General features: G+C 36.6%; 3 protein-coding genes across 3 annotated transcripts in view; 2 read left to right on the top strand and 1 right to left on the bottom strand.

Annotated features, from left to right (window-relative positions):
- LOC125229619 (methionine synthase reductase) overlaps positions 1–25,746 on the top strand; it is a 309,939-nt gene that overhangs the window by 122,065 nt on the left and 162,128 nt on the right. The gene's annotated exons all lie outside the window — the stretch shown is intronic.
- LOC125229828 overlaps positions 1–25,746 on the bottom strand; it is a 184,220-nt gene that overhangs the window by 112,056 nt on the left and 46,418 nt on the right. The gene's annotated exons all lie outside the window — the stretch shown is intronic.
- LOC125229621 (aminoacylase-1-like) lies at positions 1,213–25,746 on the top strand. The gene is given in 10 exon segments (XM_048134506.1): positions 1,213–1,350; positions 6,484–6,533; positions 6,536–6,649; positions 8,665–8,833; positions 10,342–10,488; positions 16,561–16,631; positions 20,571–20,687; positions 24,511–24,606; positions 24,842–24,975; positions 25,526–25,746. Coding segments are annotated over 10 exon segments (1,200 nt in total). The 5' UTR covers positions 1,213–1,253; the 3' UTR covers positions 25,731–25,746.

Below are 25,746 nucleotides of genomic sequence, written 5' to 3'. Positions count from 1 at the left end.
TTTCAGTGCCACTCTTGGCAAAAAGGGGTTGAAAGAAATACAAATTGTGACATTGCAGTGACAGGTTGCCAGCCTCTCGCCTACGCTACAATAAGTTTATAAGTTTAGTACCTCTTTAAAACATTTAAAATATGTTTGTCATGTCACGAGATGTTTAAAAAGTTGGAATAATCTACTTACTGTACACACGGCACTACTTTGTGGTCACGATATTCAAATTTTTCAATTCAACACGGTCATAAGTTGCATCCGTGCTTGCACATAAAATAACTCATATATACATATTTAAGTTACCTATAATACATATTATGATATCAAAAAAAGCACACCGTACAGTTAAAATGTTTGTTAAGCAGAAAATGCTATAAAAATTCTAAGATACATATATACATACATACAATCACGCCTGTGTCCCATGAAGGGGTAGGCAGAGCACATGAAACCACTCAGGTTTCAGTGCCACTCTCATTCATAGTGTCATTCTAAGATATAAAGAAATAAATTGTACTTATTACGGTTTCTTTCAACCCGTTAATTGCGAGTGGCACTGAAACTCGAGCAGTCTCATGTGCTCTGCCTACCCCTTTTGGAAATACAGGCGTGAATTTATGTGCGCATAGGTATATAAAAATAGGTAGATGCCTACATCTCAAAAAAGTTCCTTATTTTTAATATTTTACCGCACTTATTTTCATAATTACAGTTTTTAGGGTTCCGTACCAAAAAAGTACAAAAGGAACCCTTATGGTGCGACTCTGTCCGTCTGTCACATTACTAAATATCTCGAGAACTACTAATGCTATCAACTTGAAATTTGGAATAGTTGTAAACAGTGTAAACTTCTACAAATAGAACGTATATATTTTTTTATTTATTAATCTAAATTGTAGGAAATTGCCAAAATGAAAGGGGGGCAAACTGTAAATTTCAAGTTACTAGGTCAAGTGGGGTGTCGTTGGAAAGAGCTCAAATTAAACGTAAATAAAAAAATATACTATACTACTATTCACAATAATGCTTATTAGTACCTATACTTATAGCTTTTTGTTTGCTAGTCAAGTCACTCGGTGAGCGAGTCCGACTCGCACTTGGCCGGTTTTTTTATATTTGTTTTGTTTGTTTAGTGTACGTTGTTCTTATCAAAGTACATAAATGTAGTATATAAATGGTTGCTGTGGTTATGCTTTTATTTCGTTCTGATGTTTATTCTAAACAGCTTCATAATTTAGTAAAACAATTAGGCAGGCTTCGAAATGTCTACTGTAGAAATAGATTATAGTAAGCATGCAGCAGTAATTAATTTGCAAAATTATTTGAGAGTGAAGTGCGTACATCCAGACGTTAATTATGGTAACTACATTATTATTTTTATATAGTACGTTACGATACAAGTGCGTAAAAAAGGAAGTTCGAAACGAGTGGCGATAAATTAAAATACGACCGAAGGGAGTGTTTTAAATCGACACGAGTTGCGAATTTCCTTTTTGCACGTGTATCGTACGACGTTTTTCAGTACAGATGGCCCTCCGAAGTTTCAACCTGACATATAAATTATAATGAACCACTTCTCGTACTAGTGCGTAAAAAAACAACATCTGTACTGAAAAATAACTTACAACATTTTTTTAAATAACAGCTTACCTTAGTAAAAAGATACCTAATAACATAATTACCTACCTTAAAAATTTCCTTTTTGTTTTTAATAAAATTGCTATGTAATGGTATAGTTATGATTTTTGTAATATTTTTCTCACTGCATCCATATTCGAGGTTCTTTTTTGAGGATATATATTATTTTGTGGAGACCAATAAATTATCCTAGATTGTGTCTACATAATTTTTTTAGCATCATTATTACAATTTACAATACACGGGTCGACTACATACTCTTGATTCAATGAGTTTAGAGTCGAAAATTTGAATAAACGCTAAGGTGTTAAGCCAGTGTGGTGACGGGTTAAGAATGTCACCACCCCCTTTCTTCCCGTGGGTGTCGTAGAAGGCGACTATGGGATATGGGTTAAATTGTGGCGTAGGCGAGAGGCTGGCAACCTGTCACTGCAATGTCACAGTTTCGTTTTCTTTCAACCCCTTATTTGCCAAGAGTGGCACTGAAGCTTTAGTAGTTTCATGTGTTCTGTCTACCCCTTTATGGGATACAGGCGTAATTGTATGTATGTATGTATGTGTTAAGCAAATGTTACGAGAGCAAATTGTAGATGCTGCAAGTGGTTGGGATCGATCCCGGTGCAATGCCAGTGAAACTGTTGCATTAGATTCAGTTATTAGTAAGATTATGCCATATTTTGATACGGTTGACTGGTAGAAAATGCTTTTTGGCATTAAGTCCGCAACTTGTACGGTAATCCGTAAAGGTTGGTTAATATCAATCTTTGTATTTGTGTTTCTAGTTGGAATACTCGTGTTATTGGAAAAGTAGTTCCTTATTGAAGTTGAGTTTTTTCGACTCTTATGATGCGATATTGCCGCCAAATTGTTGAATTAATTTATTTTTATTGATTATTGCCGCTGGCAAATTTTTGAAATATTTATTAATGAAATAAATAGTTAGTATAATTTAATAAAACCCATTTGCCTTAATTAAATTATACAAACTAGATTTTTAATAAATATTTTGTAATATTATTTTTAACATTGTAGTATTTTGTGCATTGTGTTTTGTGCAATTTTAAGTCAATAAACATGTTTTGATGTCGTTTTTATCACAATCACGATGTGAATGTATTTCTTTACCGAAACTCGTATTCGAATATTTAATGTCGTAATTAGGCAACCTAAATGACAGTATTACACAAAAGTGATAAGATATTTAAGCTCTGACTTCAAAGCAGTTTTATGTGCTCTGCCTACCCCTTTATGGGAAACAGGCGTGATTCTATGTATTGTAACTAAACTCCCGTTCACCTTTACTTATTTACTTACTTACTTGACTAACCATTAGTATTACTAACCCCCCTTTAAAAATACCCCGTAAATTTGGCCTTGTGATCGTCTAGCGTGAATAAGTAGAACCCTTCGATGTGAACCGCGATAACCTAGATCCTTTAATGGGTATCAGCTGTATTTTTGACTAATTTTTAAAAATTTTATTTATTTATATTTTAAAGAAGAATAAAGGCTATTGTAGCATAATAATATAGTGTTATAGAAGAGTATTTTATCAGATTTAGGCCTAGAAAGTTATGAGAGAGAAAATTAATGACGTGATGAAGGAATTTTAGAATAAAAGTTAGTGAGTGAAACATACATGAAATAAATATTAAAAAATATTTTAGAAAACATCGGCTACGCTCTATTTTCGATTCCGGTTTGGGGTGAGAACTTGCGATACCGTCTGGAATCCTTAGGCCCAATCAAACCACATTATCGGGCATCCTAAGCAAGTAAGCCTGAAGGGCTATCTATCTACAAACTAACCCCTTTTTTATTTTGTTTCTTTTCCCTAGCTAAACCCCCCTTTTCCCCAATACTGCTAATAGACCATAACTTCTCGACCCTTCTAATGTATCATCAAGGCTCCGAGTAGTTGCTACCACTGAGAACGAAGTAAGTAAGTCTAGTAACTCCTTGAAGCTTTTGACTTGTCATCAGTGGACGGCGCTCGCATGCCACTGGGCCCTATAACAAACTTATGCTTTTTATTCCAAAGTATAGTTTGTTTCCCTAACCAACTTGATAGAATTTACCTTGAAAAACTAGTTAGCAACACTCACTGGCTCGATGCTACACGAAGAATCAGAAATTGCTACCACAATTATTAATTTCACTCAAATAAATTAAGTAATAAGAGGTTTTATAAATTACCAGTTTTACCACATATATTAAGATAATAAACACCACATTTAAAGTCCATTTAAACCATATAAATAGTAGTAGTTAAATTATTTCTCCACAATACACGTTGACCAATTATATTCCAAGACCAATCATAAGAGAACTCTACTTTCATAGAAATAGTGTGTGACTCTACCCTACTCCTATCGTTTTCCCTACTCTAGCATATCTGAAACACAGACCATCACTTACCATAGATCTAATGTTCAGAATATGCACAAGTGTATCCCTACTAAAACTGTACAGTTCAGCCAGCGAAGCTGAGATAGGCAACCTATAGGCTTGTGTCGGTCAGATCCCCCCCTCTGCTTTTGCCCGCGGGCTAGGGTAGCAGAGAGTAGATCGCCCTATCCGTGTATATATCCAGTATTCTAGGACACACTAGTACCAGCCACATGGGAGACCCAGCTGCGATCAGACTTTACTTAGATATGGATCGATCACAACCGAAATCCCCAGCGACCAACGCCAGCATGGACTAGAGCACCGAGTAAATAAATATAAATATATATAGGACCCCAGCCTCAAATACTGCCGACTTTAGTGAGCAAGGATTACTCCTAATGCCTTTCGTCAATCGTGAAAGTCCTCACTTCCATCTAACAGTTGGACTCTTTGAGACCGGTGAGAAAATACGCTTTTGTAAGTATAGAAAAGCGTCCAAGCCCTCCACTTGGAACAAAAAGACCCCTAAACGCCTCTTATTTGACACCGTAAGGGAAGAAGCGCCTAGCCGGACAACAGTCTGTCACAAACAATGATCTGGCTTATAACTTTCACAAAATAACCCCATAGAAAATTACTAAATTCAATTTTACTGACCAACTAAACAAACGAGTGAAGTTTCCTTTACGTGCTATAATCTAAGCTTAGTTTTGCAAGAATTACTCCCTACAAAACCAAACACAGACTTATCTCCAAGCACCAGCCATACATCGACCCAGTCTTTGTATTGCTTAACGGCACTCATGAAACAAAGCACAGAAAACTTCACTATACACATCAATTTAAATGTAACACTACACTATAAATAGAACACTAAAATAACCCCACAACTGACGGTAAAGCAATTCCACCATAGGTCTAAGTTCAACTGTACGACGATATTGTCCTCGCACAATCAAACAGAGACTCAATTTCAAAGTTTACAATCACTTAGAATAATTTCCAAGTAAAAACAAACAGAGAAACAATAGCAGAACAACTTCACTCACCAGTATAACACACGAAAGCCAGAGACACTGTTAGTCTTGTAGATATTTTAAGAATGACGCGCGTCGGCTCGCTCCGACCCTTTTATAGATTCTCTATAAGAGACATAATTGGGACACACCTGGGATATAACTGGGACAAACCTGGGATATAACTGGGACAAACCTGGGATATAACTGGGACAAACCTGGGACTTGGGATATAACTGGGACATACCTGGGATATAACTGGGACAAACCTGGGATATAATTGGGACATACCTGGGATATAACTGGGACAAACCTGGGACTTGGGATATAACTGGGACAAAATTGGGACTTGGGATACGATAAGAAAAAAGATCATAACTACTTTGTTTACTAAGCCGTACGCCTTATACATTTAACGTCCATATTCTCTCAGCACGTACGTTTTTGCTTCTCAATAGTAACATCTGCATGATTGCACGTGTTTTAGAGTGAGATGGAGATATCTTTTGTTGAATCCTAGTACGTAATGAAACATTTTATATTGTGGTAAATATAAATATGCAAATATTACTTTATCTAAGGTTTTTAACCAGTGTATGTATGTATGTATGACTTTTCACTTCGAAAGTATTTAATTCCATATTAAAAAAAATTATTTCATATATTCCTTATTAAATTTCTTATGATAAAAATGTTAAAATTTTTTTTTTATCGAAAAGCAAGTGGACAGTATAAGCGAGTATGTAGCAAGTTAGGTCCATGGTAGTTGCAAGAAACTCACAGGAACGAGTGTATGTAATGTAATAAAATAAATCATATATCTTATTTATTCGTATCACATAGACAATTTATTTATTTTACAATATACAAAACTTTATCTCAATGATTAAAATGTTATGTGAAATTAGCTAAAAATAATAATAATAAAGCTACCTACTGGGCCCTGCCCCGCTGCTGGCGGCACCCTAGGGCCTAGGTTAGGTTTTTTTATAATATGTTTATACATATATATTTTTATTGTTTTGTAAGTGGTTTTGTATTTTACTCTTATATTCGTATTATAAATAGCCTAGCCTAAGACTTAAAAGAAATAAAGAACAAAAATAAAGCTACATCAAATACATTTTTAATTGAACCAATGCAAGAGGAATTTTATAGAATGTTATAAAATATTAATGATTCATTAGTCAGCCTGGAATTGTGGACTGAAAAGTAATTTCTGCTGCCGTTGGTTATTATGAGCACTTTTATTCCTCGTTATTAAAAATTAAAAAAAAAATTACGTTACATCCTTTCAGAAACGGCCACTGTAAACATTATTATTTATTAAATATAGCAGTATTATTTATTGAGTTCATTACGTTGAAATATTTAATGGATTTGTGTGTAATTTACATATCAGCTTTAGGATAAAGTACTTAATTTAATTTAAGCCCTATTTTTGCAGATGACACAATCAACTTTCTTACGGCCCAAGCGACGGCCATGGGCTTGCCTGCCAAAAGCATGTTTTATCACCAAACAACCCAGTGCTGCTGATCACCTGGGAAGGTCTGCAGCCAGAGTTACCGTCTATACTGCTCAACTCGCATATGGATACCGTACCAGTGGAGGTCAGTCCGGATCTCAGTGATCCTTATTACTACATGAAAACGTAACCTTCAGAAACGTACAGTCGATTTCATAAATAATGTGTATTACATTTTCACCGTATTGCAACGAGTTAAGGTGATTGTACGAAACGTGTCACCTAATAAGTGTCGTTGGTAGCTGGGCCATTTTTTTCAAAGTTGTACCACCCCACTTTTTTTGTAACGTGGGTATTTTTTACGCGATTCATACTCAGAATTGAGAGCTCTTTCGATCCTGATAGGAGAAAAAAAATGTCCCAAGATTTCCATACAATTTTTTCGAACCTTCCATTCCGTTACCGCCATACAAAATGTATGAAAAAATGGTAACGGAATGGGAAAAAAACCTTGGGACACTTTTTTTCTCCTATTAGGATTAAAAGAGCTCGCGATTCTGAGTGGAAAACACATAAAAATGTCCAAATCCAAAATAAAAGTGGGGTGGACAACTTTGAAAAAAATGGCCCAGCTAGTTATGCTAGAGAGTGTGTTATCAACTATACCGATAAATTCGTAGATATAATTGTGTACGTTCAGTGAGTGTAGCATACTAGTGGGATAAACTTTATCGCATCGGTGTGTCCCTGTCGCACTTACAAATAGTGCGAAAAGGACGGCCTGACGTTGTGCGGTTAGAGGTAAGATAAGACAACATACCTTTAAGATGAAATAGGTCTTGCTAGCATAAAATTGAGGGCTTCAAGCCTCAACTGCTGACTACTGCTATTTTTAACTCTTGATCGGATGAACTCTGACATTGTGTCTGTTAGTAAAATAAGACAAACAATCGAATATATAAATAATTAGAGATACAATGAAAGAATTACCTATACTAAACTAGTGACCAGTTTAATTTCAAGATATATCAGAAAGAAATAAGTAGTTATATTCACGGTAAAGTACAATTCCCTAATGAGTATTCCAGACGCCTGTCTCAAGTAAATTTCGGTACCAAAGTTTCATTTTGTTCTTTTTAATTAATTAAGAATCTACCTACCTACTTGTAATTTTCTTCCTTCTAACTAATTTTACTGCTTTGAAAGGCGATGCCAGAAAATGCAAACACGACGTGATTGAATTAAGGAAATGGGTCCTTAATTTTAAGCATTAAGACGATACAGGAGCGAAAATGCTAAAATGGAAAGGAGTCCCCCTTTCAATTTGGGAATTTCAGTTAAATATACTAGTGTTATTAACTAGATTTATCGAAAAAAAATGTCCATTAAGAACAACTCAGTTAAAAGATATTGCGAAAAAATCTTTAAAATTGAGGTTCTCTCGACTGTTTCCTCCTTCAAAACTTATTTAAACGGAACGAAATTTGAGAATCTGAATAACAATGAAATAATCTGTGTCGGACCGTTTAGATTTTTTGGCTAATTGTTACCGATCTTGAGTATCACACCTTTTTTTGAGCCATATTGAAAAAGGCCGTTTTTAGAAATTTTTGATTGGTAATTTTAGCGTCTTTTAAAATTAAAAATAGCAAAAAAATCAAAACGGTCCGACACAGATAAAAATAATAATAATCTGTGTTGAAAAAATCATTGCTCTATCTTCAAAAACCAGGGAAGAAATAGTCGCGAGCGTTTGAATGGAGAATTGACCTGTATCGTATCGTCTTAATGTCAAATTTGGTATTCATAAGATTGTCTTAGAATCACAATGTGGTTTCAAATATCAGAATTCTAAGTAATAAGGTACATTTTAAATTAATATCAACAAATATCAACAATCTTATTTTAAGTATTTAGTATGCACGAGCAACAGGTACGCTAACAAACAGGAATTACTAACAAAATTGTATTAAAATGGAACTATTAAATCATGCAAATTTTTAGGATACGTTAAGAGAAAAAAAGTTAATTGCAAATTAATTTTTCTTCGTTCTAGCTTTAACAAAAGCAAATATTTTGAAAATATTCGATGAGAAACAAATTTAGCAAATTGAAAATTAGATCAGAATATACACGGCTGAATTCTTGTGCTAATTTTAGGGAACTTGGAAACACGCTCCATTCGCAGCAGAGATAGAAGATGGCAATATCTACGGACGCGGCACACAGGACATGAAATCCGCCTCCATCCAACACCTGGAGGCAGTGAGGGCGCTCATTGCCAAGGGGAAGCGTCTCAAGAGAACGGTTCATCTCTCATTCGTGCCAGGTTTGTAATTTTGCTACTGATCTAAGGTAACTCCCACACTATTGGAATCCAAATAAAGGCTATTTCTACAAAATCCAACATTCGCAAGTACCTTTCACCAGAACCCCAAAAGCGGCGGTTTTTTTTTCTTAAAAATTATTCAATTACGTTTCACAGAAACAACATCAATGCTGATGTTTGTTTCCAGACATTTATTAATTAGCCATCCATTAAGTAAATCTTTAGGTACTTACAAGGTACATTAGCCATTACTATTCTTTCTTCTCTAGCTATCTACCTATCTTGCGCGATAGAAAAATGTTCACCAAGATTCAATTGTGAGCAAACAGCTTCTTACTGTTCATGCATTGTATTTTAAATTTCCGAGGTCGGTTCACGGCTGTGCCGTAATACAGAAATCGCGTGTCTCGAAGGAAATAAATTATTTAGTGAAATAGACACAACAGTGGCCTAGAATCCAGAGTTTTCGCGTCAGCTTCTTATTGTAAATATTTAGGCGCATCCTTTGGAAATATGCAAATCTGAATGTTTAACGTGGTTTAATATTCTGACGGATTACCACGGGTCAAGCCAAATGCGAATGTACGGAAATATTATTTCGTTAGCTTATGAAAATATAACAGGGTATAATATAAGGGTACGGGAACAATAAGATGATAAAAAAATCTGAGTTTAATATTAATCAACAAAATTAAGTTTTAAACGGTTTTATATTATATCACCTACATCAAATAAAATGAAGTAGGGATAGTTATTTCTGTATTTATTTATCAGCCGTTATATTAATTTTTGGTAAATAAAAATAATTAAATGAAATTTAAAACAACGTTTGTTAACAAAATCGACTTACTTAAGAAGTAAAACAAGATTTCGAAGAACTTGAATAAACTTAGTAGTAGGTAGATTTTATAGAGGCTCTAATGCTGTAGGTAAAGGACTTGTAACGACCTGGAACCGGTCGGCGTAAGTGCTTTGATCTTCCTAATGCAGGTACCAACGCTGTAAATTGTGAAACAGTTCTGCTTAAGAAAAAGTAAAGACCTAAAGAAGAAAGTAGATAATTCACTAATGCTTTTAACATATAAAACCCTTAAATGCATGACCTTGACAAAGATTTAATCAAATTTGAATTTTGACATGCTGTCAATAGAGTTAAAAATACATGATGAATATTTACATCACTATGCATTTAAGGGTTAAAACTGAAATAAATAAATTATATATCTACTCGTATATGAAGTAAATCGTGAACAAAGTGTTCAAGCCTCGAAACAAGGCAGTGTACTCCGCAATCGTTGCAGATGCCTGAAAACTGCTCGGCCACAGCGCACAATTCCTTAAAAACTTATGGCGCCCTCAAATACTTTATAAACTCATTAAATAGACATATAGAGTACTTTTGATTTAATATTTACTTCAAGATAGGTAGATAGGTACATACGAGGAAATTCACTTTGCTGGATGTCAACAGCAAAATCGCGAATTAAGTAAGTAATTGCTTTTTTTAGATGAAGAAAAAGGTGGCGAACGAGGTATGCGAGAGTTTGTGAAGACCGAAGCCTTCCGGAGCCTTAACGTGGGGTTCGCACTAGACGAGGGACTGGCCAACGCTGGCGAAGAGTACCTGGTCTTCAGCGGGGAGAAGACCAAGTGGCGTGAGTATTGAGTTCATGAAGCATGACCTATTGCCCCTACGGCTCTATAAGTGGGGTTCATACTGAAGCAGCGGCCAACGCTGGCGAATCTTAAACCTTAAAACCTTAAATCCATTGAAATTAGTTATATATCGTAAATATTGTTGTTAAATAAATAAAGTTGAATTAGTTAATATCCACGTGAAGTAAAATTCTAGATCGTTCCATAATTAATATTATCTCTACTATCTCTCATACATTTATAAAAAATACTAGCTTTTGACCTGGGCTGGCTTCGATCGCATTGGAAAGAGACAAAAAGTAGCCTATATCACTTTCCATCCCTTCAACTATCTCCACTTAAAAAATTACGTCAATTCGTCGCTCCGTTTTGCCGTGAAAGACGGACAAACAAACAGACACACACACTTTTCCATTTATAATATTAGTATGGATATTCCCATTACTGCGGGCGGCGCTTGATTGCGAAATAATTAGTCATTAACACGAAGACAAATAAATAAATATTGGGGACACCTTACACAGATCAACTTAGCCCCAAACTAAGCAAAGCTTATACTATGGGTGCTAAGAGCCGATATACATACTTAAATAGATAAATACATACTTATACAGTGACGTTCACTTGGATAGCCTCACCCTCCAAATGAATTATTTCTTGTGGTATTGTGTTAGTTAATATAAAGGGGGTATCATAAATAAAATACAAAAGACACACCATACATGTTAAAGTAACATATTTAATTATAAGTTAAGAAACAAACAAGAGGTAGCACAAAAACCATAAGAGAGATCGTTCACATGAATAGCCTCATAAAATCAAAAGGTGTCCAACGCTGAAGAAAATTTATTTTAGTATTTTGTAGATCTTCCATTGCATCGTATAACTTCGAAAACACGATTAGTAATTGAATCATATAAAGAACAAATGTATTTAGTCGGCATATTATTCCATGAAGTTTGGATTGCTTGAAACAATTCTTCAGGGCTGTTAAACTGGCGTCCATTGCTATAAATCTTGCGTGTCAACCATCCCCAAACATTCTCTATAATGTTTAAGTCTGGAGAATAGGATGGCCAATCTAAGACTTCAATATTATTATCAGCTAACCAACTTATCACATCGCGTGAAGTATGTATGGGAGCGTTGTCATGTTGCAAAATCCATTTGCGCCCTGATGTAATTTTACAAATTTTTTGTCTCTCATTTTTTATCAATTCTAAATACTTCTGCGCATTTTGTTTTCCCTTCATTATAACAATATCGACAGCACCAAAATAGGAAATCGCCCCCCAAACCATCACAGAACCAACCCTTGAATGATGACGTGATAATAGCTTGGTTTCTTTTCTCAGATCGTGAAAGTAATAGCAAAAACCATCAGGTCCATCCAAATTGAACTTTTTTTCATCGGTAAAAATAACATTTTGCCACTGTGTTGTCCAGGACATGTACTTTTTCGCAAAAGATATTCTGGCTATGATGTGATTGGCGCGCAAAGGAGTTTTAAGTTTTAACTTCTTTCGTTTGAGGTGCGAAGCAGATCTTATAATACGTCGAACTGTTGCGATAGATGCTGTAGTATTTAGTTCACTCGCTATTTGCCTGGCAGTCTTCGTAGAGTTAGAAGCAGCACGTAATATATGTCGACGTTCACGAAGAGTTGTGGCGAATTTTGTTCGGCCCTTATAAAGTTGGCCGTAATTTTCTTTATTTTTCATATAGTTATTTATAACTTTAGGACTACGACCAATTTTCTTAGCTATCTCACGGTTAGACAGCTTTTGAGATGCATAAAAATTTATTTTTTCTATTTCTAAGTCAGAAAGTTTTTTACCGCGACCCATGTCGATATAGCACAATTTTAAGTCACTGTAATCGGTGTAATAAACTACACCAGATCTGTGTTATCAGAGACACTAATTAAAAAAGCACATGATTCACACGATCAGTTATTTCAACGGACGAAACAAGACTGAGGCTATTCATGTGAGCGGCGCGCGCGACCGCTGACTGGCGTAAACCAACCTGTAAGAACAAGTTTGTTCCTGTTTGTCTCCCGTTCGATCACAGATAAAATTTTAAATTCAAACGTTACATAAAATTATATTGCTGTTTGAGGTAATCGTAAAACATTAATATAATTCAGGTGAGGCTATTCAAGTGACCGGCACTGTACATATACATAGAAAACATCCATGACTCAGGAACAAATATCTGTGTTCATCACACAAATAAATGCCCTTACCGGGATTCGAACCCAGGACATAAAACCTGCAGAAGTTTTAAAAAAGTTGGTAAGTTGGTAAGGTTCGAAACTGCTCCTATAAAAGTGCCAAGTAGCGCAAAGCATTGTTTTCACTACAGATAACGGGCCAGCTTATTCCCTAAAGTGAAATAACCGTCTGTTTAGAGGTGCCTCTTTGTCTTGTTAATATAATGGGCAGTTTGCGGCATGACTTTGTGACCAATATTTTATACTCCTTGTCACTTATTGCATTTTAAAAGTTGTTACATGGTTCTTTATTTAGAAAAATGTATGTACATTTGAAATTTAACAAGCAAATTAATTTTAGGTATCTTGTCCTAATTTAACTACAAAGTTTCAGAGCAATTTAAATAGCTAATCGTTCTTAAAATGAAGCTTACCTTTACACTTTTACATAGAGCTTTCAGCAGACTTTTAATTATAAAAGTTATAATAACATGTGCAAACAATACATTTCCGGCCATTACGCCCACAACACAACCGGCCTAGCCGAATGGCAATCGTCGACGCTAGACGCCGACAGAAATGAAGTCTGGCTCTGTCGCGCCAATACGGGAGAGTGATAGAGATAGATAGCTACGATAACGATATTATCGTGAGCGTTTGTGCATTTGGCTTCGTACACAGCCCAGTAATTACGGCTTCCCGTCCGTGACTGTCACCCGTTTACACCTCCTTGGCCTTGCGAGTCACTAAGCCGTTATTATTAACTTTTGCCAACGATTTCCCGGTATGTAAGTAAATATATTTATGGAGTACTTTTTGATTGTAATTTTTTATACAAGTTCACGATTTTTTGCTTGTAAATTCTTCTTATTGTTTTCAATTCTTTGAATAATGAGTTCTTATATCTCTAATTATCGAAGGAAGGGAGAAAACGTAACCCTTATACAGTGTGTTACCACCACCCGGACCTTTATTAAAACCAATAATAATACAGTCATTTAGCAATCGTTTGCGCATATCAGCAAATTATAGTTATTTAAATTAACAGAAAAATATTTTTTTAAAATCCCAACATTCCCAACATTCAATGTAACGCGTGCACTTCTTAATTGTCATTACTCACATCGCTCATACTTATGAGCTGTCATTGCCCTCACTTGACAAGTGTGTGTGCTGTACATTGCTGGCAATATTTTTTTGTTAGAAAGTATATAAAGTTAAAATTTTTAATTATTAATTAAATTAAGTAAAACTATATAAGATTACGTTCCATTAGAAAAAGCCCATTTCTTGGTAACACACTATCTAATCAATCACTCATCTGTTTCAAAGAAATGTTTGTGCAAATATTGCTTTACTTACCTAATACCTATCTCTTTGTGCCTTGAATTCACTGTTCTACAATTTTCAATAAGCTATACAATCATGCTCACACAAATATACTGCAACATTGTCGGCAGCATATATGTCGGAAGCTCTGGTAGCCTAGCGGTAAATGCGTGCGACTTTCGTTCTGGAGGTCGCGGGTTCGAACCCCGGCTCGCACCAATGAGTTTTTCACTTATGTGCGAAATGTCATTTGATATTTGCCAGTCACTTTTCGGTGAAGGAAAACATCGTGAAGAAACCGACTAATTCCAATAAGGTCTAGTTACCCTTCGGGTTGGAAGGTCCGATGGCAGTCGCTTTCGTATAACTAGTGCCTACGCCAAATCTTGGGATTAGTTGTCAAAGCGGACCCCAGGCTCCCATGAGCCGTGGCAAATGCCGGGATAACGCAAGGAGGATGATTGTCGGCAGCATATAAACCCACGTTTCACTCACATAAACTAAATAAAATAGTTATATAAGAAACCGTAACAAGCTGAATAACATTGTGTTATTTCACTGTTATACGATATTCTCCAGCAATCCCACGGCTACGGGCCCAGAATACTAGATCTCATAAAAGTTGTTTTTGCTAAAATATTGTTATTGTGGGATGGTGCTTGCAGCTTTTATTAGGACCCTCATTTCAATGCGTGATTCAAATGTTTCTAGTTTTATTAGCTTCTTTCTAAAAGGATATAAGATTTATTAAAACCATTTCTTAGCTTCAGAGCTTTTAACAAGCACGTACTGCACGCGACATATTTTTTTAACTCAATTTAGTAATTTAACTAATATTATAACACTGACTTATGGACTTGTGAAACGCGATTGTTTTTTTACACGTATCTTAATTAAAAACATAAATATACGATCAAACTCATTTAAAAAAGTTTCAGTCAATTGCCTACCAACGCAAGAGTAAAGAAACGACTAAAGTTTTGTAGTTGATTTTCCTCTGCAGTTTATTTTATTACCATAATTCTGACTCTTAACCCGTCAAGTTTCACCAAGTTCGTGAAAGTACATATAGCCTTCCTGGGGTTTCAGGCAATAATTTACTTTAGCGCACGTAGAACTTTCCAGGAATATAGGTGTTCCCGATACCTAATCTGGGAGGTTGGCTTATAAAGTAATTTATATTGCCAATAGGAAATTCAAATGGGATAACCGATAACATATTTGAAAAAGGAAGCCTAATAACGATAGCGCGTGGTAAAAGCGTGCAAGCTTTTTTGAAAAAAATATCAAACCACAAAAAATGTAGACGATATTTATTACGTTGTTATAAAAATCAAGCGTTATTCTTACGTTTGAGTATTGTTTGAAAAACAATAATGTGGACATTTCAATGCTAGCCTACTCACACATATAGTACTATGTAATGTAACATACAAATATGCTATTTAATTAAAGTAATGAGTAATGCGGAGGCCGCAGTAAGCAGCGCAATGAAGAGCGCATTACATTACTTATTCATCCTACCGGCTGCGCCAGCTACCTTGCCTTGCGAGAGTCAGAGAAGCAAGTTGTGTACTTGAACACTTTAAATATATTGATCTTCTGTTTCTTGAAAGTAAGGGGTTGTTTATTAGTAGCTTTAAAAGACAGGACCCATTTCTCAAAACTGAAAGTTACAAGTTACAAGCAGAAGTCTCTTTCCAACTTGTCATATTAGACATTGACAACCACTTGTAAATTGTAACTTGTAGCTTCGAAAAATGGGCCCTTGATGATAACACTACATGTATATTATGTACAATATAAAATATAAAACTGTACCTACATTAACCGTTTCCCCGCCAACGATGTATATATTGGAACGGGAGGTCCACAGCAATAAACCTAGCCAGCCATAGACTTCAGTGGATACAGCAGATAAAGTCCAATCTCAGTTTCAGTACTTCGGTGTCATAGCGTTTGACCGACAGCGTCCGACATTCGATATGGCATCGAACAGGAAAATATAACTATAAAATCACACTAAAAATAAAATAAATGATTTTATCTTAAATAAATGTGGCAAGGGTAATTTATGTCCGTGGACAAAATAAAACAGGGTTCCAGTTGTTTCTGGTTTGTTAAACTGTCACTCACAGTTGGCCATTTATTTATTTTTATAGCCTGTAAAGACAAGAGTTCTTTACGGGCAAAGGCCCGCTATAAAATGGCGTTAGGTATAAAATAAGCATTATCCAAGCGATCGAGAATCTCTATTTCTGGCCTCGTAGCCTAATGGCATTTCTGCGATGCCGTACGCCGCAGAAATGTAGTCTGGCTCTGTCACGCCAATACGCAAGAGCGATAGAGATAGATACCTACGAAAGAGATATTATCGTCAGCGTTTCGTGAGCGTGCATTCGGCTACGCAGACTGATTAGACAAAATAAAATCGAATGTGTGAATGTTCACCAATTCAATTTGTATGTAAGTTAAAAGCAATGTTCTACGCATTGTCTATAATGCCTCAATTTTATTTTGTTTTCAGAAATGAAAATAGTGTGCACTGGAAAAGCGGGGCATGGGTCTATGTTCCTTCCAGACAACAGCGGCGAAAAGGTAAACTGGCTTAAGAGTAAGATTTAGTTATTATATTTAAAATATATCTTACCCTTCCATTATCCAGTTAACTCTGATTCTACTTTAGCTATAACAGACTAATACGAAACTAGCTATATACCTACTTATTACGAATCCTAGCTGAGTACTTTCAAAATGTTATAGGTATGTAGATACTTAGATAGTTTAAACTCCATAAGATAATAAATTTAAAATGTGTGATTTTTGTTATAACATGATTTTTTTAATCACTGTGTAATGTGTATGTATGTGTACTGACTAATCTCACTATCTCGACACAGAAAGACTTTTTCTGCGCAAGCAGTCGCGGGCTGAAATTACGCTTTCATCACACTCGCTCGTAAACGGTGTTATTACATGCCTGCATACTGATACGTAATGAGCTACTTTACCGCCCTAGGGCGACAACGAATACCTAAATGAATACCTGGGTGGGGCCTTCCACGACCTGTCAAAAATTACAAGATGGCGGACGAATGTTCGAAATATCAGCGTAGGTATTTCAATACATTTAGTTTAAAATTTGGTTATTACTTCGCGAGTGTGATGAAAATCATTGTGTATATCACGGGTGGCTGAAGGATTACAAACTCGAGTTATTAAAGCCAAACAGCCTCTTGTTTGTAATCCTTTACTTTCCGCCCTTAATGCACAATGTACTAACTACTTAAGTATTACGACACGTGTGCTATTTACAAGCAATAATCGAGTCGTATACTAAGTAAGTAATGAAGTCTGAAAGCGCAGTTATTACACTGGCGCGCAGCCAGTCGCGTCTGTGTTATTGTGCCAATGAAGAGAATTATCTCCTACGTGTGTTTATTACGATTTAACCGTACGAGTATGTTTGGGAATAGCTTATTTTTTTTTTAAACTCCTATCAATTTATAACCAAAAAGATCAAGTCCAACGAATGCCGAGTCGGGAATAGAATCTAGGTCTTCGGCTTATAGCCAGTGGACGGTCGCTTTTTCTTTGGTGCATCGTATCTATTTCAGTTTATAATTTAAATAAATAATAAATAAATATTATATGACGTTCTTACACAGATTGACCGAGTCCCACGGTAAACTCAAGAAAGCTTGTGTTGTGGGTACTCAGACAACGATATATTTAATTTACAAATACGTATATACATAGAAAACATCCATGACTCAGGAACAAATATCTGTGCTCATCACACAGATAAATGCCCCTACCGGGATTCGAACCCGGGACCGCGGCTTAGCAGGCAGGGTCACTACACGCTAAAGAAGTGTGAATACTTGAAAAAAAAAACTAATCAAACAATATTTCATAAAATAATTTGTTTTGTTCCTTAGTTGAAACTACCATCAAAATAATGTTATTTGCGTAATTCAAAATCATCAAAAAAGAAAACTATGAAAACGGATAACTCATTACAGCGTTAGTGGTCAACGGGTAACCACGGGTTTCCTACTTCAAAATCATTTATTTTTTATACGTAGGTATAAACAAAAATTACAAAAACTTAAAAAATCTAGTTTCATGGTTATTTACTACAAATAACCACTATACTGGTTTAAATCTAAATGCACTATAATATATACAAATGCACTTCTAACAAGAGCGTGTCAGTGCCGCGTGCCTTCCTATAAATTGTGCCTTTCAGACTGTCCATTCCGTTTTCTAAAAATTCTCGTGACCAATTTACTGTTGTGTTCAGCTGCAGAGAAAAGTAGACCCCTTGCATATAAATTTGTATGCAAGGGGGTGTACTTTGCAGCTGACTGTACATTCGTCCATAACGGCAGGGAGACGACATTTGTTGAACTACTTAGATTCAAAAAGGTGAATAGCTTCCTAGGTAGGCATTTCCGTCCGGTAAACAGAGGATGCTGATTCCAGCAGGAACACTGTATGCCTGGCCTTGGTCACTTTTTCTTTTGTATATGACATTTATTTAATGTTCTAAGTAGACAATTCAAGTTTTCTATGCGATGATAACCATGAATCTCTGCCTACATTTATTAAATATACCGCCTTTCCCATTGACGAAGATGGCTTGATAGACTTCATCAAAATAACTTTTGGGTTATGAAAAGGCCCATCCATGTTAATCGGCCAAAACAACAGTTTTACGTTCCGACATACGAGCATTAGTCCGTTAATAAGACAGCCCCAGCGGCAGAAGGCTAACCGCTAAGCACTGGCCTCAAGGGCTTAGTTCTTGACACGATTATCTCCAGATAACGCTTGACGGACGGTTCTTCCTAAGAGATGGGACATGATTTGCAGCATTATTTAATGACTAAAGAGCTGGAATACTTACCTCTATCGATTATTCGTTATTTCTATATACGCTATGCACGCCTTTGATCCACCTTTCTGTGTACTAGTATACGGCTGGCAAACTCTACTGCTGTAAATCTTTGTGTTTAAGAGTACGTTTGGTTTGACCAGCCACATATCCATCATCAAATTCGATGTGGAGGTATTTGCAGACCCTTCAAAACCGTACTGTTTTTACCCAGTTCAACAAGTTTCAAGCTTGTGATAATGCTGCAGATATTGTGCCAAATCATGGTTAAGAGGTGCTTCTATTTACTTCAAATGCTTAAAAAAATGTAGCCCGTATTATGTACCTGATGCTAAATAAGTAGGTAATAATTCATCCCAAATTACTAAGAGTCAGTAAAAAGGTATCATTATATCTGCATACCCAAAGTACTCAAACTCATTGTGTACGTAACATTTATTAATATGAATTATACCGCTTAAGGTATAACACACAATCTTTACATCTGGACTCGTAATTCCGAGTCAAATTATGTAAGCAACCTTCCCTTACTAATTAGGGTATCTTTAAGGCCGGGTTTATAGCCAAATTATAATATAATCCCAAACTTTGCGTCCATTTGGTACTTAGTAATACAATCGCGAAATTAACTTTGCGCGTGTGGAAAAAAAAGTACTATAGGACATTCTATATTATAGGACATAGGACATTCTTACACAGATTGACTGAGGCCCACGGTAAGCTCAAGAAGGCTTGGCAAGGTGTTGTGGGTACTGAGACAACGATATAAATACTTACTTATATACATAGAAAACATCCATGACTCAGGAACAAATATCTGTGCTCATCACACAAATAAAATGCCCTTACCGGGATGCGAACCCGGGACCGCGGCGTAGCAGGCAGGGTCACCACCGACTGCGCCAGACCGGTCATCTAATTACCTAATATCCATTTCATAATTCTAACCAGACTGTACCTACCGACATTATATGTACGCATTTACGTAATCATAACCATTAATAGGTATTAAGATGTTATAAAAACCGGCCAAGAGCGTGTCGGGCCACGCTCAGTGTAGGGTTCCGTAGTTTTCCGTATTTTTCTCAAAAACTACTGAACTTATCAAGTTCAAAACAATTTTCCTAGAAAGTCTTTATAAAGTTCTACTTTTGTGATTTTTTTCATATTTTTTAAACATACGGTTCAAAAGTTAGAGGGGGGGGGGACGCACTTTTTTTTCCTTTAGGAGCGATTATTTCCGAAAATACTAATATTATCAAAAAACCATCTTAGTAAACCCTTATTAATTTTTAAATACCTATCCAACAATATATCACACGTTGGGGTTAGAATGAAAAAAAATAGCAGCCCCCACTTTACATGTAGGGGGGGTACCCTAATAAAACATTTTTTTCCAGTTTTTATTTTTGCACTTTGTCGGCGTGATTGAAATACATATTGGTACCAAATTTCAGCCTTCTAGTGCTAACGGTTACTGAGATTATCCGCGGACGGACGGACGGACGGACGGACGGACGGACGGACGGACAGACAGACATGGCGAAACTATAAGGGTTCCTAGTTGACTACGGAACCCTAAAAATAAAGCAAAATGAAATATTATTAATAATAAAAACATTATTTTCTGTTTTGAGGTGCGGCACATTATCAACAGATTTATGGAGCTACGGGACAAATACCGCCAGCAACTGGTTGACGACGCAAGCCTTACCATCGGTGACGTTACCACCATCAACCTCACCAAACTAGAAGTTTGTATACCTGCAATATCATTTGCTCGCCGGTGACCCAATTACTTGGGGTCAGCGCAGCATGTATTTTTCTCCCGTATCTCTCTATCGGACGTCATCTCATCATTCTCTTGCATTCGTTTCATATCATCAAGTTTATATCATCATCCTCCTTGCGTTATCCCGGAATTTGAATTTTGTAAAAAGCGCCTACCGACATTCAGTCCGCTGGCTGGACGGCAACAAACTATCTCTTTTGCTTCTGACAGGTTGTTCGCCTTAAAATTTACATTTATCGTAGACAAAAGTCAGGCCCTCAAAAGCACTCAAAACCCAATGCTTTACCGAAAACAAAACAAATTGAAACTCCCTTGAATAATTCAAAAAGTCACTTCACTCTCAAGTATTTCCGTCTGCAATTAAATCGCAATGCATATAGTTTTTACTGAGTACTGAGGTAGTGTTCAGGCACGTGCCAGATAATTGCGGTTAAGTTATGGCGTCTACGCGGAGCTGGCCCTGTAGCCGAAAGGCATTTCTGCTAGGCGAAACGCCGCAGAAATGCAGTCTGGCCCGGTCGCGCCAATACGCAAGAGCGATAGAGATAGATTGCATTTCTGCGGCGTTTCGCATCGCAGAAATGCCATTCGGCTACGGGGCCTGTTTCTACCTGGATAATAGTCGAACTTCGCGAGAAACTGGAATGGTTGCCAGTTCGTTTTACGATGAAGATGTTCTTGTTATATCGATTTTTACTGGAAAGAAAGAGACTTCCATTACCATTTTCTTTCAATATTCCCTATTAAATTTCATTACGTGAATGGTAGTTGTATGGAATTCAAGTATGTAGTTTTAATGTTTTAAGTTCTAAGTACGCGGAATGGAGTGTTATGGCGTAAGATGTCAAGTAACCTTTGAAGTTTCAAGACGCAAAAGAACAAAAGAAGACGAGAAGACTTCATATTATCTCGTTTGTGCCCAAGTGGCGAGTACCCAACATTATCAACAACTGTTGATGATTATATTGAAAAACGGTATATATTCAAGACAGTGGTAAAAAGATAGCATTGTTAAGAGCGTTATAACATTTCGGCGTCGGGCGAAATTAGGTATTTTACCCGCCGCGCGAGCCCAATATGCCGACCCTTTCTAGCACGTCTTATCACTCGCTCGCACTACAATAATGGACAAAACAATCTTGATCCTTCCTATGGAATTTTGATAACAACCACAATCTACTATCTCGATATAAACTTTTGATTTCTAATAAACATTATTTTGTACGAAAAGACTAGAATATAGCGCAAAATAGTATTAATTACGTTAAAATTTATTTAAAAATTTAAAGTAATAATTATAAACTGTGACCATATTTAAGTAGATCCCATCCCAAATGTTTGCTTTTGTTATATGATAAGTATTAGAGTAAAGTATATATTAATATGATGATAAAATAAGTCAAATATAATTCTAATTACTTCAAGGTGTTACTCAAGGTCTGATGATGGAGAGAGATTGTGGTCACCAAAAATCAACTCGCATATTTGAATAACATAAAAAAACGAAGTGGTTCAGTTACATGGGTTTATTGGTACCGGTGACCACCATCTGGCTCCAACATCAGACCCTCAGTACCACCTCTTGTCAAAGGTCTTATTAAGAAGAAGTAAGAACCCAATGAGCCTGATTACTAAATGGTTTAGTTACATGGATCACTGGTACTGGTGACCATCATCTGGCTCCATCATCAGACCATGAGTACCACCTCTTGTCAAAGGTCTTATTGAGACGATCCCAATGAGCCTAAAGACGATGTGGTTTAGTCATATGGTTCATTGGTACTGGTAACCACCATCTGTCTCCATCATCAGACCCTGAGTACCACCTCTTGTCGACGGTCTTGTTGAGACGATTTCAATGAGCCTACATACGAAGTGGTTTAGTTCCATGGTTCATTGGTACTGGTGACCACCATCTGGTCCCATCATCAGACCCTGAGTACCACCTCTTGTTAAAGGTCTTATTGAGATGAACCCAATAAGGCTAAACACAAAGTGGTTTAGTCATATGGTTCATTGGTACTGGTGACAACCATCTGTCTCCATCATCAGACCCTGAGTACCACCTCTTGTCAAAGGTCTTGTTGAGACGAACCCAACGAGCCTAAACACGAAGTCGTTTACTTACATGGTTCACTGGTACTGGTGACCACCTTCTGGCTCCATCATCAGATCCCGAGTACCACCTCTTGTCAAAGGTCTTATTGAGACGATCCCATTGAGCCTAAATACGAAGTGGTTTAGTCATATGGTTCATTGGTACTGGTGACCACCATCTGGCTCCATCATCAGACCCTGAGTACCACCTCTTGTCAAAGGTCTTGTTGAGACGAACCCAACGAACCTAAACACGAAGTCGTTTACTTACATGGTTCACTGGTACTGGTGACCACCTTCTGGCTCCATCATCAGATTCCGAGTACCATCTTGATGTGTCTTATCATCTTGACCGTATTGTAATTTTCGCATATTTATCATCATAACGTTGTAATACTTTAACATTCAAACATAACAAAATATTACAAAAGCAAATATTTACGGATCTAGGATCAAATTCGTTGGTCGCTGTTTACACACACACAATGCGAGGATAGCCCGTGTATAAACAAGGCGTCCGACCCACACAACGATAAATATTCTCGACGTTTGCGATGAAAACTTGGAGAGCGAAGCAACATACGTCTCACCTCCTCGAGCTCCGGCGCGGCACTGAAATCGTAGGCGTCCGTCGCCGGTAAAATAGCGACAGGAAGGCTAGTTTTCAAAAAATTGGCAAAAAATCATGATAAAATATTATAACGACAAATGGATAACAGCAATTTAAGCACATTGTGCAGATTATTTATATACTAAAATAACTTCGATAACATGTAGATTTTCGGAGAAATGATCACTTGTTTCGATGTATTTTCAAGACAAAATTGAGTTCGTTTTACTTTCAATTTCTCAATTTCAAAGGATTAAATGATAAATATTGTTTAATGGGCCTAAAGTACAAGATATTAGGAATTTAAATTTACCGCATTTATGAGAGTGAGCTTATCAAATTGTACATAATAAGAGCTCCGAAATCTGTGCTTCGCGCGGTTTTTCCTAAACGAGCATCAGAAAAAAAATCATTACTAATTGAAAAAGCTTTTTCTTCCATATGTTTTTTAATGAACCGACAGTTAATTAGATTTTCTAACTGAAACAAGTACTTTTACTGTCTTTTAGTATGAGTAAAGTGTACAATTTTGCCGATAAATATTGTACATTTTACAATATATCGCCTTTTTTTGTCATAGCGCTCTTAATAGTTTTCATATTCACAACACAGGTGACAATACACTTATTGTCACCTGATCTGACTTATTGTCACTTATTGTCACTTATTGTCACTTATTGTCAATCTCACTAGATTTAATTGTTTTACTGTACCTACCCACGCGTGAATAAATTACTACATACATTGTCGACATTGGACATTAATTGCAGTAATAAATTTGTCGATACGTAACATTAAAATTATGTGTTACAATTGAAACAAAAGAATACATTTGTCCGCAGGTCTGCTACAATGCATTAATAATTGAACTGTAATATAATTTTGTATTTAAGGTTTCACTTAGGGCGTAATTCGACATGCTAAACTAACAGCATGGGATATAAAGTCACATTTTAACTAAAAGAGAACTAACAAAATATTAGTTTTAGATTTTAACAATAAACCCACGGACTGCTTGTCGACAGATGACGTATTATTCGTAATGTCATTATTATTTATTATATATTTGTACTTTCAGGGAGGAGTTCTTACTAACATTGTGCCAGAGAAGTTCACAGCCACCTTCGATATCCGGCTAGCCACAACGGTCAACCACGAATTATTTGAAAACATGGTAAACATGTCAACATTAGGCGCATGTCCCACGTTGGGCGCCACTGCTACGTTTAAAGCGGAGAGGCAGTAAATTCAACAAATAATGCAACCATACCGCATGGTACCTGTAGACTATACATTATGTTTGCTCTTCTTAATTTTCTAAGTATATTCCTTATATTGATTTTATGTATTGATACCTACTATATTGTATTGTATTATGCAATGTCGGTAAATATTTTTTTCGTTACTAGATAAACAGGTGGTGCAAAGAAGCTGGTAGCGGAGTAACCATCGAATTCGAGTCCAAAGACCCGTACACACCACCCACCAGAATGGACAACAGTAACGCCTACTGGGTCGCCATGAAAGGATCCATTGAGAACATGTAAGGACTCTTATTTTTTTTATAATTGTATTAATCGCTGCTTAGTTCTTAGAAGATTTGCAGGGGATTGAGAGCTCCCCACGACGTTCACGCCTACTGACCAAGAGATTATTTGAACAGAGGACAAAATTGTAGCGAATTTAAAGTGCTCTTATCGTAGTAATTGGTATAATTTAGGTACTTAGCATAACTACACTATCTAAAGCTTAGGGAAGATGACTTTGTAGGGTTTTGCCTGTGAGTTATAAATTATAAATTCACACTGTTTTTAAAAAGCTTATCCCACGCATAGCTGTGTTGACGACAGGCATGACCATCGCACATTTCTCCCCAAGCAGCTATTGGTTCTACGCCTACTTTCTATTCAGCTGGACAACTCTGAGCCAGACCAAGGGGGTTACCATGAAGTGCTAAAGCGGTTCCGTTTATGTTGAGCGAGAGGGACGGAGCTATAAAACTGCTATAGTTGTGTTCCTTTCTCTCGACCTAATCAGAACTTCATGGTAGCCTCCCAGACCTCAGAAATCCTTAGCTACTGACTGTTTTCCAGGGGAATTTCGATAACACAGCGCACATTGCCCGCCACGTCTGACGCGCGGTTCCTGCGCTCACATTGCCCGGTGCTCAATTTTACGCCCATGAGGCGGGTGCCACCGATGCCTCATCAGACTGATGAGCGACTACCGCTACAGGTGTTTGTGGAGGGGATACAAGTATATGAGAATATCTTACAAGCTGTTGGTAACGTTCAATAAACGTATTTCATCCAAA

This window comes from Leguminivora glycinivorella, chromosome 9, assembly GCF_023078275.1.
Source record: "Leguminivora glycinivorella isolate SPB_JAAS2020 chromosome 9, LegGlyc_1.1, whole genome shotgun sequence".
Classification (NCBI taxonomy): Eukaryota; Metazoa; Arthropoda; class Insecta; order Lepidoptera; family Tortricidae; genus Leguminivora; species Leguminivora glycinivorella.
The sequence above is the reverse complement of the archived record's forward strand: the minus strand, read 5'-3'. Positions and strand labels throughout refer to the sequence as shown.